Below are 18,615 nucleotides of genomic sequence, written 5' to 3'. Positions count from 1 at the left end.
GGGGGCAGTGCGGTATACTACTGGGGGCTGTGCTGTATACTACTGGGGGCAGGCTGTATACTACTGGGGGCAGGCTGTATACTACTGGGGGCTGTGCTGTATACTACTGGGGGCTGTGCTGTATACTACTGGGGGCAGGCTGTATACTACTGGGGGCAGGCTGTATACTACTGGGGGCACGGCTGTATACTACTGGGGGCTGTGCTGTGTACTACTGGGGGCAGGCTGTATACTACTGGGGGCACGGCTGTATACTACTGGGGGCAGGCTGTATACTACTGGGGGCAGGCTGTATACTACTGGGGGCACGGCTGTATACTACTGGGGGCAGGCTGTATACTACTAGGGGCTTGCTGTATACTACTGGGGGCACGGCTGTATACTACTGGGGGCAGGCTGTATACTACTGGGGGCTGTGCTGTATACTACTGGGGGCTGTGCTGTATACTACTGGGGGCTGTGCTGTATACTACTGGGGGCAGGCTGGGCAGTGCTGTATACTACTGGGGGCAGGCTGTATACTACTGGGGGCAGGCTGTATACTACTGGGGGCACGGCTGTATACTACTGGGGGCAGTGCTGTATACTACTGGGGGCTGTGCTGTATACTACTGGGGGCAGGCTGTATACTACTGGGGGCAAGCTGTATACTACTAGGGGCAGGCTGTATACTACTGGGGGCAGGCTGTATACTACTGGGGGCAGGCTGTTAACTACTGGGGGCAGTGCTGTATACTACTGGGGGCACGGCTGTATACTACTGGGGGCAGGCTGTATACTACTGGGGGCAGGCTGTATACTACTAGGGGCTTGCTGTATACTACTGGGGGCACGGCTGTATACTACTGGGGGCAGGCTGTATACTACTGGGGGCAGGCTGTATACTACTGGGGGCTGTGCTGTATACTACTGGGGGCAGGCTGTATACTACTGGGGGCACGGCTGTATACTACTGGGGGCAGGCTGTATATTACTGGGGGCAGGCTGTATACTACTGGGGGCACGGCTGTATACTACTGGGGGCAAGCTGTATACTACTAGGGGCAGGCTGTATACTACTGGGGGCAGTGCTGTATACTACTGGGGGCAGGCTGTATACTACTGGGGGCACGGCTGTATACTACTGGGGACTGGCTGTATACTACTGGGGGCAGGCTGTATACTACTAGGGGCTTGCTGTATACTACTGGGGGCACGGCTGTATACTACTGGGGGCAGGCTGTATACTACTGGGGGCAGGCTGTATACTACTGGGGGCACGGCTGTATACTACTGGGGGCAGGCTGTATACTACTAGGGGCACGGCTGTATACTACTGGGGGCAGGCTGTATACTACTGGGGGCAGGCTGTATACTACTGGGGGCACGGCTGTATACTACTGGGGGCAGGCTGTATACTACTGGGGGCACGGCTGTATACTACTGGGGGCAGGCTGTATACTACTGGGGGCAGGCTGTATACTACTGGGGGCACGGCTGTATACTACTGGGGGCAGGCTGTATACTACTAGGGGCTTGCTGTATACTACTGGGGGCACGGCTGTATACTACTGGGGGCAGGCTGTATACTACTGGGGGCTGTGCTGTATACTACTGGGGGCTGTGCTGTATACTACTGGGGGCAGTGCGGTATACTACTGGGGGCAGGCTGTATACTACTGGGGGCAGGCTGTATACTACTGGGGGCACGGCTGTATACTACTGGGGGCTGTGCTGTGTACTACTGGGGGCAGGCTGTATACTACTGGGGGCACGGCTGTATACTACTGGGGGCAGGCTGTATACTACTGGGGGCAGGCTGTATACTACTGGGGGCACGGCTGTATACTACTGGGGGCAGGCTGTATACTACTAGGGGCTTGCTGTATACTACTGGGGGCACGGCTGTATACTACTGGGGGCAGGCTGTATACTACTGGGGGCTGTGCTGTATACTACTGGGGGCTGTGCTGTATACTACTGGGGGCTGTGCTGTATACTACTGGGGGCAGGCTGGGCAGTGCTGTATACTACTGGGGGCAGGCTGTATACTACTGGGGGCAGGCTGTATACTACTGGGGGCACGGCTGTATACTACTGGGGGCAGTGCTGTATACTACTGGGGGCAGGCTGTATACTACTGGGGGCACGGCTGTATACTACTGGGGACTGCCTGTATACTACTGGGGGCAGGCTGTATACTACTAGGGGCTTGCTGTATACTACTGGGGGCACGGCTGTATACTACTGGGGGCAGGCTGTATACTACTGGGGGCAAGCTGTATACTACTAGGGGCAGGCTGTATACTACTGGGGGCACGGCTGTATACTACTGGGGGCAGTCTGTATACAACTGGGGGCAAGCTGTATACTACTAGGGGCAGGCTGTATACTACTAGGGGCTTGCTGTATACTACTGGGGGCACGGCTGTATACTACTGGGGGCAGGCTGTATACTACTGGGGGCTGGCTGTATACTACTGGGGGCAGGCTGTATACTACTGGGGGCAGGCTGTTAACTACTGGGGGCACGGCTGTATACTACTGGGGGCAGGCTGTATACTACTGGGGGCAGGCTGTATACTACTAGGGGCTTGCTGTATACTACTGGGGGCATGGCTGTATACTACTGGGGGCACGGCTGTATACTACTGGGGGCAGGCTGTATACTACTGGGGGCTGTGCTGTATACTACTGGGGGCAGGCTGTATACTACTGGGGGCACGGCTGTATACTACTGGGGGCAGGCTGTATACTACTGGGGGCACGGCTGTATACTACTGGGGGCAGGCTGTATACTACTGGGGGCAGGCTGTATACTACTGGGGGCTGTGCTGTATACTACTGGGGGCAGGCTGTATACTACTGGGGGCACGGCTGTATACTACTGGGGGCAGGCTGTATACTACTGGGGGCAGGCTGTATACTACTGGGGGCACGGCTGTATACTACTGGGGTTAGGCTGTATACTACTAGGGGCTTGCTGTATACTACTGGGGACTGTGCTGTATACTACTGGGGGCACGGCTGTATACTACTGGGGGCAGGCTGTATACTACTGGGGGCTGTGCTGTATACTACTGGGGGCTGTGCTGTATACTACTGGGGGCAGTGCTGTATACTACTGGGGGCAGGCTGTATACTACTGGGGGCAGGCTGTATACTACTGGGGGCACGGCTGTATACTACTGGGGGCAGGCTGTATACTACTAGGGGCTTGCTGTATACTACTGGGGGCACGGCTGTATACTACTGGGGGCAGGCTGTATACTACTAGGGGCAGGCTGTATACTACTGGGGGCAGGCTGTATACTACTGGGGGCAGGCTGTATACTACTGGGGGCACGGCTGTATACTACTGGGGGCAGGCTGTATACTACTAGGGGCTTGCTGTATACTACTGGGGGCACGGCTGTATACTACTGGGGGCAGGCTGTATACTACTGGGGGCAGGCTGTATACTACTGGGGGCTGTGCTGTATACTACTGGGGGCAGTGCGGTATACTACTGGGGGCAGGCTGGGCAGTGCTATATACTACTGGGGGCAGGCTGGGGTGGCTGTATACTACTGGGGGCAGGCTGGGCAGTGCTGTATACTACTGGGGGCTGGCTGTATACTATTGGGGGCTGGCTGTATACTACTGGGGGCAGGCTGTATACTACTGGGGCAGGCTGTATACTACTGGGGGCAGGCTGTATACTACTGGGGGCAGTGCTGTATACTACTGGGGGAAGGCTGTATACTACTGGGGGCAGGCTGTATACTACTGGGGGCACGGCTGTATACTACTGGGGGTAGGCTGTATACTACTGGGGGCAGGCTGTATACTACTGGGGGCACGGCTGTATACTACTGGGGGCACGGCTGTATACTACTGGGGGCAGGCTGTATACTACTGGGGGCACGGCTGTATACTACTGGGGGCAGGCTGTATACTACTGGGGGCAGGCTGTATACTACTGGGGGCACGGCTGTATACTACAGGGGGCAGGCTGTATACTACTGGGGGCACGGCTGTATACTACTGGGGGCAGGCTGTATACTACTGGGGGCAGGCTGTATACTACTGGGGGCTGTGCTGTATACTACTGGGGGAAGTGCGGTATACTACTGGGTGGCAGGCTGGGGTGGCTGTATACTACTGGGGGCAGGCTGGGCAGTGCTGTATACTACTGGGGGCAAGCTGGGGTGGCTGTATACTACTGGGGGCAGGCTGGGCAGTGCTGTATACTACTGGGGGCTGGCTGTATACTATTGGGGGCTGGCTGTATACTACTGGGGGCAGGCTGTATACTACTGGGGCAGGCTGTATACTACTGGGGGCAGGCTGTGTACTACTGGGGGCAGTGCTGTATACTACTGGGGGCAGTGCTGTATACTACTGGGGGCAGGCTGTATACTACTGGGTGCAGGCTGTATACTACTGGGGGCACGGCTGTATACTACTGGGGGCAGGCTGTATACTACTGGGGGCAGGCTGTATACTACTGGGGGCAGGCTGTATACTACTGGGGGCACGGCTGTATACTACTGGGGGCAGGCTGTATACTACTGGGGGCATGGCTGTATACTACTGGGGGCTGTGCTGTATACTACTGGGGGCAGTGCGGTATACTACTGGGGGCAGGCTGGGGTGGCTGTATACTACTGGGGGCAGGCTGGGCAGTGCTGTATACTACTGGGGGCAGGCTGGGCAGTGCTGTATACTACTGGGGGCAGGCTGGGGTGGCTGTATACTACTGGGGGCAGGCTGTATACTATTGGGGGCTGGCTGTATACTACTGGGGGCAGGCTGTATACTACTGGGGGCTGTGCTGTATACTACTGGGGGCAGGCTGTATACTACTGGGGGCTGTGCTGTATACCACTGGGGGCAGGCTGTATACTACTGGGGGCAGGCTGTATACTACTGAAGGCAGGCTGTATACTACTGGGGGCAGGCTGTATACTACTGGGGGCATGCTGGGGCAGGCTGTTTACTACTGGGGGCAGGCTGGGGCAGGCTGTTTACTACTGGGGGCAGGCTGGGGCAGGCTGTATACTACTGGGGGCAGGCTGTATACTAATGGGGGCAGGCTGTATACTACTGGGGGCACGGCTGTATACTACTGGGGGCAGTGCTGTATACTACTGGGGGCAGGCTGTATACTACTGGGGGCAGGCTGTATACTACTGGGGGCTGTGCTGTATACTACTGGGGGCAGGCTGTATACTTCTGGGGGCTGTGCTGTATACTACTGGGGGCTGTGCTGTATACCACTGGGGGCAGGCTGTATACTACTGGGGGCAGGCTGTATACTACTGGGGGCAGGCTGTATACTACTGGGGGCAGGCTGGGGCAGGCTGTTTACTACTGGGGGCAGGCTGGGGCAGGCTGTATACTACTGGGGGCAGGCTGTATACTACTGGGGGCAGGCTGTATACTACTGGGGCAGGCTGTATACTACTGGGGGCAGTGCGGTATACTACTGGGGGCAGTGCGGTATACAACTGGGGGCAGTGCGGTATACTACTGGGGGCAGGCTGTATACTACTGGGGGCAGGCTGTATACTACTGGGGGCAGGCTGTATACTACTGGGGGCAGACTGGGCAGTGCTGTATACTACTGGGGGCAAGCTGTATATTATAGGGGGCTGGCTGGCTATATACTGGGGGGGTCTGTGACCAATGCATTTCCCACCCTCGGCTTATACTTGAGTCGATAGGTTTTTCCAGTTTTTGGTGGTAAAATTAGGGGTCTCGGCTTATACTCAGGTCGGCTTATACTCGAGTATATACGGTACATTCATTTTACTGTTAAATTCCTAATAAATTTGTTTACGTCAAGTAACGTCCTACACAAATAAAAATCTCTAGAGGGAGAAAAATTTTGCCCTTTGCTTAAAACTTCCTGGAGTATTTTGGGTCACGTGAGGCGTGTCACAAGGGGGTTTTTCCTCCACCCTGTCGACCTATTGTCGCAGGGATTGGCAGCCTTAGGGAGCGACTGGGAGACTGGCTTGACCACTATTTACAGCCACTCACCATGGTAACCCCCAGTTACTTAGAGGATACAAAACATGTATTACAAATAATGGAACATATTAAATGGGAGAACACCTTTCTAGACATTTGGAGGAATTCAGCACTTATTCTGCTGAATTAAAGGAATTTATTCTAATGTCAACAGAATTTCTCCTCAAAAATAATTTTTTCATGTTTGATTCTCAATACTATTTGCAAGTGGAGGGGGCTCCCATGGGAGCAAAATTTTCCCCCTCCCTTGCAAATATCTATATGATTCAATGGGAGAAGTGTTTTGTTTTTTCAGACTCCAACCCACACAGGTCATCTGTGGAGAGGTTTGGTCGCTTCATAGACGACCTGTTGTGGGTTTGGAAAGGTAGTCACTCAGATTTTACTGATTTTGTTGGGTACCTCAACACCAACAATATGAATTTAAAATTTACTTCCCACTTTGGAGGAGACAAAATAGATTTCTTAGATGTCACCCTAAAAGGGCAGGGGGATAAAGTTTTGGTGTCACCTTTTCGGAAAGCAGTTGCAGGCAACACTATATTACTGTCCACATCTTGCCACCCCAGGCACGTGGTGGACAATATCCCATATGGGGAATTAACTCGACTACGTAGAAATAGTTCTACAGACACAGTCTTTAATGAGCATCTCACAGAATGGGAAGACAGAGTAGAAAATATAGACATAAAGTCTTATCCTCTGCTAAAAAAAGAATTAAAAATATTAACCGCAATGATCTGCTGAAGAACAAACACACAAGGGAGGGAAATTGCTAAGTAATGTCTAACACTAAACCAATTGCATTTGTAACAACGTACAGTAAACAATTCAATCAGATTAGGAATATTGTTAATAAATACATACCGATCTTAGAGCAGGATAATAAGGTCAGAACATGTCTTTCCCATGGAGTTAGATACATTTCAAAAAAAGCTCCTACAATTGGATCGATTGTATCACCAAGTCTATTCAATAGTAAAAATGACAAACAAAATAATTACAGCTGGCTGCATCATCCGGGCACCATAAGTGCGGACATCCCAGATGCTTGGTGTGTGGGTTTCTGACCACCACCAACCATTTCTCCTCCTATACATCCAAAAGAAAGTATAATATAACCACTTCTATAACTGCAACACAACTTTTACTATTTACTTAATGGGGCAGATTTACTTACCCGGTCCATTCACGGTCCAGCGGCGCGTTCTCTGCGGTGGATTCGGGTCCGGCCGGGATTCATTAAGGCAGTTCCTCCAACGTCCACCAGGTGGCGCTGCTGCGCTGGAGTTCCCCGGAATGCACTGAAGTACACCGGCCTATTCCTAGTGAAGGTAAGCGCGAGCCCCGCAACACTTTTTTTTTTTTAAATGCGGCGGTTTTTCCGAATCCGTCGGGTTTTCGTTCGGCCACGCCCCCCCAATTTCCGTCGCGTGCATGCCGGCGCCGATGCGCCACAATCCGATCGCGTGCACCAAAATCCCGGGGCAATACTGGGAAAAGAGGCGCAAATCGGGAATATTCGGGTAACACGTCGGGAAAACGTGAATTGGGCCCTTAGTAAATGACCCCCAATATCTTGCATCGCATGTGAGAAACAATATGTAGGATGCACCACGAACTCCCTGAAGACCCGCATCAGAAAACATCTTTCAGATGTCAAAAATACTAATTTAACCAATATGTCGGCCGCTTCGAAGCATTTTCGTGACATGCATGACGGTAATTGTGACACGTATAGGTGGCAGGGGATTGAAAAAGTTACAAGACCAGTGAGAGGTGGGGACCATAGGAAAAAGCTCAAGAATAGGGAAACGTATTGGATGTTCATCCTGAAAACTGTCCAACCTTTAGGTGTGAATTTGAGACAGGACCTAATCCTATGTTACTAATTTTAGATATATAGTTTCGTTGTACTGTCTTCTGCTATACTCAAACTCTGTTTCCTGCAGCACCTCCAATACCAGCACCAGATGATGTCTAATGTTCCTTTCTTGATGTTGCCCGCAATGTTCTTTATGCAGGTTTAGTAGTCAATCAGTTTATAGACTTGTATTTACATAGTTATTCCACTTACCTTTCTGATGGCACCTGTTTCAGCATTTCATAAGTCTTTTAAGATTTGTATATGATCGCGATCTTCCTGGAGGCGGAGTATTTTGGGTCACGTGACTGTGACGTCACACGCCAGGAGAGACCGCGATCTTTAAATAGCTGCAACATACAATATGAGAGCAGACCATGAGTAAGCTCACCTGAGCGAAACGCGTAGGTCATTTCCTGCATACCATGATGTAAGAGAAGACCCGAAGTCTGTGGGGTCCATCTCGTTGTCCGTGCGCAAGAGGCTAATAAAGGAAGGTGAGCTGAACCCTTTTGATTTTATTGATGTGCTCACCACATATACTGTGAATACATATCCTGGACCATAGCTATGGTCACGTGATGACAGTATAGGTTTTGAGTACTACATTGTAGTAATGTACTTATTTACTAGGATCTATAAGGTTAGAGAGAGATGTTATTCTGCTTGCTAATCGCTTTTTTTGACACTGTGATTGTGGGGCAGGCACTGTGACTGTTGGCTACTGTGTATCAGGCACTGCAACTGTTAGCTACTGTGGGGCAATCACTGTCACTGTTGGCTACTGTGGAGAAAGCCCTGTGACTGCTGGCTACTGTGAGGCAAGCATTGCGACTCTTGGCTACTGTGGGACAGACACTATGACTGTTGACTACTGTGAAGCAGGCACTGTGACTGTTAATTACTGTGGAGCAGGCCCTGTGACGTTTGGCTACTGTGAGGCAGGCACTGTTACTGTTGGCTACTGTGAGGCAGGCACTGCAGCTGTTAGCTACTGTGGGGCAGGCAGGCATTGTGACTGTTGACTACTGTGAGGCAGGCACTGCAGCTGTTAGCTACTGTGGGGCAGGCAGGAATTGTGACTGTTGACTACTGTGAGGCAGGCACTGTTACTGTTGGCTACCTTGGGACAGGCGCTGTGACTGTTGGCTACTGTGGAGCAGGAAATGTGACTGTTGGCTACTGTGAAGCAGGTACTTTACTGTCGGCTACTGTGAGGCAGGCACTGTGACTGTTGGCTACTGTGGAGCAGGAAATCTGACTGTTGGCTACAATAAAGCAGGTACTATTACTGTCGGCTACTGTGGGGCAGGCATTGTGACTTTTTGGCTTTGACCTTTTTGGCCCTCAGTTTGACACTACTGCTCGAGAAGCAGTGGTACTTGTAAATGAAGAGCCATCAGTCTCCCTGGGGAAACTGGAGCTGTTAGCAGCACAATGAACTCTGATGTATTTATGGAACCAGAAAAGATATTTTAGTTTGAAATGTGATTTACCTCATTAGTTCTGGTAGTTTGTAGGACGAGGAGATGATTCCAGCAGATTTGACAGTCTCTCTCCTACTGATGGTATTTTCAGGAGTCTGTACAGTGAAAAGTGAACATAGATGAAGCCACCAATGGATTGTATGTAAAGTGACATCACTCGGGGACATCTGTCTCATAAACAAGATAAGGTCGTTAATATTTGAGCACAAATTCTTACACAAATTCTCGATTTAAAGGACATCAGCCACAAGGATGAAGTATTGTACACCCAGCACACTGACATACTGGTGTGTGCCCCCTCTTCTCTTCCTTTAGCTTCTTAAAATTATGCAAATGATCCTGAGGGACTCCGGCACCATAGTTTTAATGGAGCCTAGAGCTTCTTGGGCTCGTTTGCATAATTTAAAGCCATTTATTATTAAAAACAAGGGCATAAGAAGCTTAAAGAAAAGTGGTTCCTGCCAGAGGGGGCCACACCAGTATGTCAGTGTGCTTGGTTTACAATCCTTCATCCTGGGGGTAGGTGTCCTTTAAGGTAATTTTAATGAGGCCTGGTGTGATGTCTACACAGAAGGTTCTGAGGGTCACCCCTATGATGTTCATTTTATATTTATCTCTCGGTATACAAATGTTTACCACAATGGAAACTTACCTTCCAAATCCATCATGATAGACCAGGGGCACTTACTCATAGATCCAGGCACCGGGACTGTGGTATCTTCTCATATTAGTTATCCATGACCTCCTTCCCTCTAAAATCAACTTTTAAAATTATGTGAATGACCCTGAAGGACTCTCGGGGGTATAACTAGACCCTCTGTACAATATCTCCACCTGCTCCCTCAGCCCTTCCCCTCCCTCTGCCTTCTGTAATCTCACAATGGGGGTAATTTACTAAGGGCCCGAATCGCGTTTTTACGGCGGGTTACCCGAATTTTTGCGCCGATTTTCCCTGAATTGCCCCGGGTTTTTTGCGCACGCGATCGGATTGTGGCGGATTGTGCACCCGACAGAAATCGGGGGGCGTGGCCGAACGAAAACCCGACGGATTCGGAAAAACCGCCGCATCTAAAAAAAAAAAATTTTGTCAATGGACACGCCCTTACCTTCACCCGGCAACGGATCGTGAACTCCGGCGGACCTCAGCGGACTTCAGCGCAGCAGCGCCACCTGGTGGACGTCAGAGGAACTGCCTTAGTGAATCACCGGGAGACCCGAATGCACCGCAGAGAACGCGCCGCTGGATCGCGAATGGACCAGGTAAGTACATCTGCCCCTATGTGTTCATGCACAGTATAACAGCCTGTAAAGCAGCATCCCCAGAGCCATGAAGGGTCATTGGCAAAATGATACAAGTTGATATTAGAAGGATGGAGGCCATGGATAACTAATATGAGAAGATACCACAGTCCCGGTGCCTGGATCTGTGAGTAATGTCCCTGGTTTATCAGGATGGATTTGGATGGTAGATTTCCTTTAAGGTGGCCTGAAGATGGCTACTCACCACATGGATTGGTACAATACTAGCCATTCCCATACTTCCAGGAAAATCCCGTATTAGAAAGGACTAATTTAATAATCATAAATGAGTAGTCAAGCTATTCCTTCAAGTAAGAGTTTTTAGAGGATTCTCCAAAACGACTAGGACCAAGCAGACACAGAACTATTTACCCCAAACCATGCATCAGATTCCCCATTGCCCCTAACAAGAAGGGTAGGGCTTGTTTGCTAACGTCCCACTACTTCTGTAAGTAACCACTAGGGGGTGTAAGACCAGGGTCTGCGCCAGCACTAGGCATACCCAGGCAGTTGCTGGACCCCATAAGTCTGTACATAAGGAATTCATGGGGGGGAAGGGTGAGGGGGACTGTAACTAATGGATCCATATGGGTGATGGGGGGCTGTATATAAAATAACCATCAGGGGTTGTATATAAAATAACCATCAGGGGGCTGTTTAGGATTATAAACTAGGGAATATTCTAGGGAACAGGAGACTCTGAATTACTAATGCCACCACATGAGTTCATTGCAAAGGGGCCCACTGAGGATCTGTCGCCCCAGGGGCCTAGTGAAAACTGGAGCAGACTGCGTTTAAAACTATAGGTGCACGTGCAGGCAAAGGTCAAGCGAGGCTATAAGACTAGAAGAAGAGGCAAAAGACAGAGAGAAAGGGAAGTAATACTGAGCTAGATAATATGTTGAGATAAAAGAATATAGGTCAATATTAACAGAAGGCATAAGAAAATCCTGGAAACCTGCCGAGGTCGTGTCATAGAAGAGAGTAATGGATGAAACCAGTAAGAAGATAAACAAACAGCAGAAGCCGGATAAGATATAAATACTCCGCCAAGAGTCATCACACGGACATGGACACCATAAAACAACTGCTCACATCCTGACACATTACTAAGGACTGTAATTCTTAAAATATTTTAGACTGGATGAACCCTGGATGAACCCAGTCATGCAAGCTCCTGAAGACTCTGGAGCTGAAAACAACACATTGGGGCAGATTTACTTACCCGGTCCGTTCGTGATCCAGCGGCGCGTTCTCTGCGGTGGATTCGGGTCCGGCCGGGATTCACTAAGGCAGTTCCTCCGACGTCCACCAGATGTCGCTGCTGCGCTGAAGATCATCTGAACGCACTGGAATACACCGAGCCGGGCTGAGTGAAGGTAAGTGCAAGCTCCGCGACACTTTCCGTTTTTTAAATGCGGCGGTTTTTCCGAATCCGTCGGGTTTTCGTTCGGTCACGACCACATATTCTACTGAGACTATTTTCTAACAAACCTCATCAGTCTCTGCTCAGCATGTCTCTTAAGGAAAGAAGTGCTGAGCAGAGACTGAAAAGTTGTGTTAGAAGATAGTGCAGCTGAATGAGATAGGGAGCACTCATTGGCACAGGAGGGGAGCGATTCAGGAAGAAGGGAGTTGAAATTTTGGGAAAGATTCCAGATAAACCAACCAAACAATTTCTCAATATTCACCATCTATACCAACAGAACTAGGGGTGAAAGCACAGAAACTGTTATCATATATTTATTTTGAAATAAACCTTTAATATTTTTATACTTTGGTTGTGCTGCAGCAAATGTTTCTATTCTTGTATAGGTTTTATATTTGATATTCAGTTACCTCTCATTTGTTGGCTTAAACCCATTTCCGTGGTACTGTGGTTGGAGGGCTGTGCCCAGGACATCCGCATGCCCATTGGACCACTATCATCAGAGTATTTATGACAGAAGGGACTCCTTTCATCTATTAGAAACGGGACATACCAGGAAGTTCCACGTCCTGCTGTCGGGTGTCATGTGTCATGTGACCCACAGCTATCGAGAAACTTAGCCTTGTAAAGTTTTGTGTAAGTGGACAATCCCTTTAACAGTAATGTTGTGATTTGCATTATATGTAAATGAAAGATAATGGGGCAAATTTACTTACCTGGTCCTGATTCGGACGGTCCGACGAAGATGAAGTCCGACGCGATTCACGTAGCTCGTGCACCCGAGTTCCTGCATCCGTCGCTTCCCCAGCTGAGGTCCGCCGGAGTTCACCTTCTTCTTCCCGGTGCTTGTAAGTGCATGTCTTGCGACACAATAATAAATGTTAAATCCCGTGCGTAGTCTGAATCCGTCGGGTTGTCCAAAGGCCCGCCCCCGATTTGTGTCACGTGGCGCACGCGATGCGCCAAAAAACCCCTGTTAAATGCGGCGCAAAACGGATATAGTCGGGAAACCCAACAAAAATGCGCTCCGCAGACCCTTAGTAAATGAGCCCCAACGTGCTAAACATACATTGCAGAATGAATACACCGGATCATGGGGGTTTTCAGAAGTTGGATCTCCATTGATCATAAAGAGGTCATAGATCCTAGATATTTCTCCTTACTACATGGAAGGAATAAACAGAAGATTACTCCTTGAGAAAAGAGAAAAGCACACTGCTACACACCTATTTATATTCTGGGCGGTACATGTAAAATGGCTAAGAGTTGTCTCACCAGAATATCAACGACCATTGGTTTATTCACAGGAGACATCTTGTTGTCCATAGAGAAGATACGGTAGAAAACTGCAAAGGAAAGAGAGAAGATAATTCAGACAACTGCTATAAAAGGGAAAGTGAACCTGAAGAAAACAACAGTGCAAGGAAGGACATTGCTTTCCACCAGTAGATTGTCTGAGGGTCTGCCACCTAGGAAACCTCCCAAAGGAGAAGTGGTAGGTTCACATTTTGAGTCTGGGCAGGTGTAATAAGTACAGGGGGCTGGACAGTTCATGGCCATAGCCTCATATTAATACCATTAGACCCCGGGGTGTAGATGGTCTTGTCAGTCTGAATGAAGGCGTATCCACTTTGATGGCCCAGCAGGACGACCTTCTCCAGGCTGCACACGGGAGACGTCACAGTCACATAGACGTATTGTTTGGATTTCGGATCTTTAGCTAAATCTTTAGATGGAATCTGAAAAATAAGAAACGCTCTAGTAAGGATGAGATCCGGGATGGATGGATAACTGTGTGATGTATCTGTCACCTGTGTCCCACCATGACCTTACCCGGACTGTAGCGGTGCCCAGGAAATTGTTGTCATCATTTAGGGAGATTTTCTGCCTCGATAATTGTAAATTTCTCCTGGGAAAGTCCTGAATCTGAACTTCAGCCTCAAAAGCCGTGTTGTGTCCATCTAAGACGATGGTTTCATCACTGTCCCGGTGTAACACGCTGGGTGTAATGAGAGTGCACCTATCACAGAGACAAGAAGGACATCAGCCAAACCCCTCAGGACCACCACCGGTGATGTATTAGGCCCAGACCACTGTTAGATGAGGCCTTCGCACTAGCGCTATTGTATTCATTGTAAATTACAGACGCGTCATGGATGGGACCTTCCCATACATCCCAATCCATTGAAAGGGATAGTTTAGACAAGGACATCAGTATTAGGTGTTGATCATACACTTAGTATAATGTGATAGCTGATTATATAAATCCCCTGCATTTCTTTTACCTATATAATTATTTCCTGCAGTTGTGGGTCCGGTCAGACACCATCTGCATTTTTAGATTTCAGATCCTCTGTCCTTGACAGGAGTGTAAATTGAGGAGGCTGTGCCCCTTAGGAGACTTCTGCATGGGCCCCTTTCCCCTTAAAAAAAAATAGAAATATTTGTACACACGTTATACATTCACACACATACACGTATACACTCATACTGACACACATACACGTATACACTCATACTGACACACATATACACACACACATACACTCATACTGACACACATACACATACACACTCATACTGACACACATATACACACACCCATACACTCATACTGACGCACATACACTTACACACTCATACACACTCATACTGACACACATATACACACACACATACACTCATACTGACACACATACACTTATACACTCATACACACTCATACTGACACACATACACTTATACACTCATACTGACACACATATACACACACACATACACTCATACTGACACACATACACACTCATACTGACACACATATACACACACCCATACACTCATACTGACGCACATACACTTATACACTCATACACACTCATACTGACACACATACACTTATACACTCATACTGACACACATACACTTATACACTCATACTGACACACATACACGTATACACTCATACTGACACACATACACGTATACACTCATACTGACACACATATACACACACACATACACTCATACTGACACACATACACATACACACTCATACAAACATGTATATGCTCACACATTTCTGCACTCACACATTCAGACAAATACACACACATGTACATATCCATATGTATATACACTATATGTACACTATATACACATCAAATATTCACAAATACTGTATATTATATACAAATTATATACACAGCATATATACACACTGGGGCAGACTTACCATTCGCGATCCAGCAGCGCGTTCTCTGCGGTGGATTCGGGTCCGGCCGGGATTCACTAAGGTAGTTCCTCCGACGTCCACCAGGTGGCGCTGCTGCGCTGAAGTTCCCCGAGGCCCGCCGAAATGCACTCAAGTTCACCGGCCTATTCCTAGTGAAGGTAAGCGCGAGTCCCGCGACACTTTTTCTTTTTAAATGCGGCAGTTTTTCCGAATCCGCCGGGTTTTCGTTCGGCCACGCCCCCCGATTTCCGTCGCGTGCATGCCGGCGCCGATGCGCCACAATCCGATCGTGTGCGCCAAAATCCCGGGGCAAATCGGAAATATTCGGGTAACACGTCGGGAAAACGTGAATCGGGCCCTTAGTAAATGACCCCCAATATATACATAAATGCACACATATATACAGTATGCAAAGTATAATACACATATACAGCACATACATACCTTATACAGCATATACATACATGCACACATATACAGCATATTCACACATACAGCCGATAAACATACATTTATATAGTCTGCGTATCCTGGGGGAACGTCAGAGGACATAGATATGACTTCATGCACCCCAGTAGCTGCTGACCGCATGTATGTGCAGCATAATATCTATATAACAATGCATAGTGCATCTCCTCCATTCCTTAGGGTGGCAGGTGAGTGGCTAGGCCCCCTGACAATGCGGGCCCCATAGCAGCCGCTACGGCTGCTACTACTATTGTTACGCCCCTGGTACTGGGCTATCGATCTTATGATGCTGGAGCCACTACAGTCCGTCTGCTGGTGCAGCATGTGATCATTTATATCCACAATAAACAATGGAAATGTATTGAAATCTCATTCATTTAATCTATTACACAAAGGCTTGATAGAAAAAAATAAACACTATATACGTTAAAATGCTTTAAAGGAAATCTACCATAGGGGAATCTAATAGCCACTGCAGACCTGCCTCTACACGCTCCGGTCTATTCTTCTGGCACCCTGCCACCACCAGTCAAGCTCTGTGCAAGCTTAGTAGCTCCTGTACCGCTCCGGGCAGTGCACGTGAAGAACAGCCGGAGTCGATGCAGCTCCAAAAGTAGATTCCCTGCGGTAGATTTCCTTTAACCCCTTAACAACGACTATATCAGCTTTGCACCCCTCCTGCACAAAATGACTGAAAACTACAAAGTTGTACTATTAATGTCCTTAAATAAAGCATTTGGTCATATTTACAATTTGCCTCTAGAAATGGGGCTAAGATTTGGGGAGATCCTTTGGTTTAGGGCAATAATATTAAGCACTATTGGGCCCAAACTATGTCCAAATGCATACAGTTTAACACAAACCGCCACCTAAGGGAGCGCAAAGACTACCCATATCCGGACAGGCAAATGAAAGTAAAACGTCACTTTTAATGATATCTGAATATAAAAAGTGGCAGTAGAAACACTACTAGCTGCTCAGCTGGAGGGAAAAATTGTTAAAAACACAGGTGCCTAAAGCTAACAAATATCACAATATGGGCCTGAGATCTAACTGTAGAGAGAAATAATACAAAAGAAAAAAAGTTAGGGTCAGCTCACTCACGTTTGCACCGATAAGTAGAATTCATGGTTGTGGTGGAGGGTGCTCGGATAGAGAAAGCCGTGTCGATCGCCAGCAGCAAAACCAAGGATCCAGTAGAACAAGAAAGTCCAGCACTCCAAATATCAAATTGACTGGTAAAAAATCTATTGAGGTTTATTTAATCCATTAATAAAAAAGACAAAAAAGACATACGGTCCGGAGACCCACAGAGACCTACGCGTTTCGAATGATTATATTACATTCTTAGTCACGGTCCTAACAATACATGTGAGACACACACTTTTAAAAGCACAAGAGGAAATACATACCAGGTGATAACAATGAACAATTAGTGACATTGTTATCACCTGGTATGTATTTCCTCTTGTGCTTTTAAAAGTGTGTGTCTCACATGTATTGTTAGGACCATGACTAAGAATGTAATATAATCATTCGAAACGCGTAGGTCTCTGTGGGTCTCCGGACCGTATGTCTTTTTTGTCTTTTTTATTAATAGATTAAATAAACCTCAATAGATTTTTTACCAGTCAATTTGATATTTGGAGTGCTGGACTTTCTTGTTCTAGAGAGAAATAATGGTATAGACAAAGACCAATGATTGATAGAGACAGGGGTAGGGCTATCGAGGGTACCTCCTAGGTGTGCCTCACTACTGTGAGTGTATACCCTAAATCAGAGTGCTAGAGGGTTAAGCTTAGTAAGCTGAATGAACCATATAACACGTATCTATAATGTAAAGGGTTATTATTTAAACCCAATGCATTAGGTTCGGTAGTATGTGATCAAGCATGATCTCATTACATACCAAACCAAGCTATAACACTTCAGCTTGGGTACCTATATGCTGACAGAAATTGTAATATACCCTGTGCCAATATCACTATCTGATCCTAGGTAGATGTAGAAGCTCAGGTGCTAACTGGACCCTAGAACAGCTAAACTGCCCCACATGGTCTAAGGAGTAGGCTTAAATAAACTGAAGATAGCCTAGGCGCTCCTGCTATTAAAAATTGGACAGAAATTAGCCCCCCCGACATGTTTCACCGGATAACCGGCTTCATCAGGGGTCGGGCTAATAATTAGCTGTGATCTGGTCTCAAATCACGCAACCAGACCACGGCCCCCATTGAGGCCTTAGTGTGACGCTTGTCTCCCTACAGACTCATCCACCACTAAGGTCACATAAAATAATTCGGTTAGGATGGCGTACAAGAACCAATCAGCCGGATGCTCTGCTCCCTCACCTCGTGCCTCCATCTTCCCTCCAATATAGATTGTGAGTAGAGATGAGCGCGTATACTCGTCCGAGTATACTGCTCGGTGGAGTATTAGCATACTCGGACCGGCTCGTTACTCGGACGAGTATCTCGCCGGCTCGAGTTCGAGCATTAAATCAATAAAAGACAGTGAAGAACAGTGTTTACACTCTTCTTCAACACATTACACATGTTTACAGATGTTTTGCTTGTAAGAACACAGTGAAATAACACTATTCTTCGCTTTGCAGGTGTGCGCGCGTGTCTCCCGCTAGGTTCGGAGATGTGCACGAACATCTGGAATGTGAAGAATAGTGTTTTTTCAATGTGTTCTGCACTTAAATGCTCCTGTATTCACTGTTTTCACAGTTTTTATTCTATTCTTCACATTCCAGATGTTCGCGCTCATCTCCGAACCTAGCGGGAGACACGCGCGCACACCTGCAAAGTGAAGAATAGTGTTTTTTCAATGGATTCTT

The 18,615-nt window shown here is 48.0% G+C and overlaps 2 protein-coding genes across 9 annotated transcripts in view; one reads left to right on the top strand and one right to left on the bottom strand.

Annotated features, from left to right (window-relative positions):
* LOC140128225 (A.superbus venom factor 1-like) overlaps nucleotides 1-18,615 on the top strand; it is a 119,915-nt gene that overhangs the window by 16,281 nt on the left and 85,019 nt on the right. For 4 of the 8 annotated variants that reach the window (XR_011855128.1, XM_072149770.1, XM_072149773.1 and 1 more), the window contains exons 1-2: nucleotides 9,055-9,143; nucleotides 13,384-13,571. The exons of 3 other annotated variants lie outside the window; for them this stretch is intronic. The gene's annotated coding sequence lies outside the window, so the exon portion shown is untranslated. Of the gene's footprint in view, nucleotides 1-8,965; nucleotides 9,144-13,383; nucleotides 13,572-18,615 lie in introns of those variants that run through there. One more of the 8 variants, XM_072149771.1, reaches the window with a different exon arrangement.
* The window catches only part of LOC140128231 (venom factor-like), a 55,861-nt gene that overhangs the window by 36,822 nt on the left and 424 nt on the right, over nucleotides 1-18,615 (bottom strand). Inside the window, exons 2-5 of the mRNA XM_072149784.1 lie at nucleotides 13,910-14,096; nucleotides 13,653-13,815; nucleotides 13,352-13,422; nucleotides 9,358-9,443 (exon numbers count right to left, since the gene is read on the bottom strand). Coding sequence (XP_072005885.1) covers nucleotides 9,358-9,443; nucleotides 13,352-13,422; nucleotides 13,653-13,815; nucleotides 13,910-14,096 — 507 coding nt within the window. The remainder of the gene's footprint in view (nucleotides 1-9,357; nucleotides 9,444-13,351; nucleotides 13,423-13,652; nucleotides 13,816-13,909; nucleotides 14,097-18,615) is intronic.

This window comes from Engystomops pustulosus, chromosome 4 (assembly GCF_040894005.1).
Source record: "Engystomops pustulosus chromosome 4, aEngPut4.maternal, whole genome shotgun sequence".
NCBI lineage: Eukaryota > Metazoa > Chordata > Amphibia > Anura > Leptodactylidae > Engystomops > Engystomops pustulosus.
The sequence above is the reverse complement of the archived record's forward strand: the minus strand, read 5'-3'. Positions and strand labels throughout refer to the sequence as shown.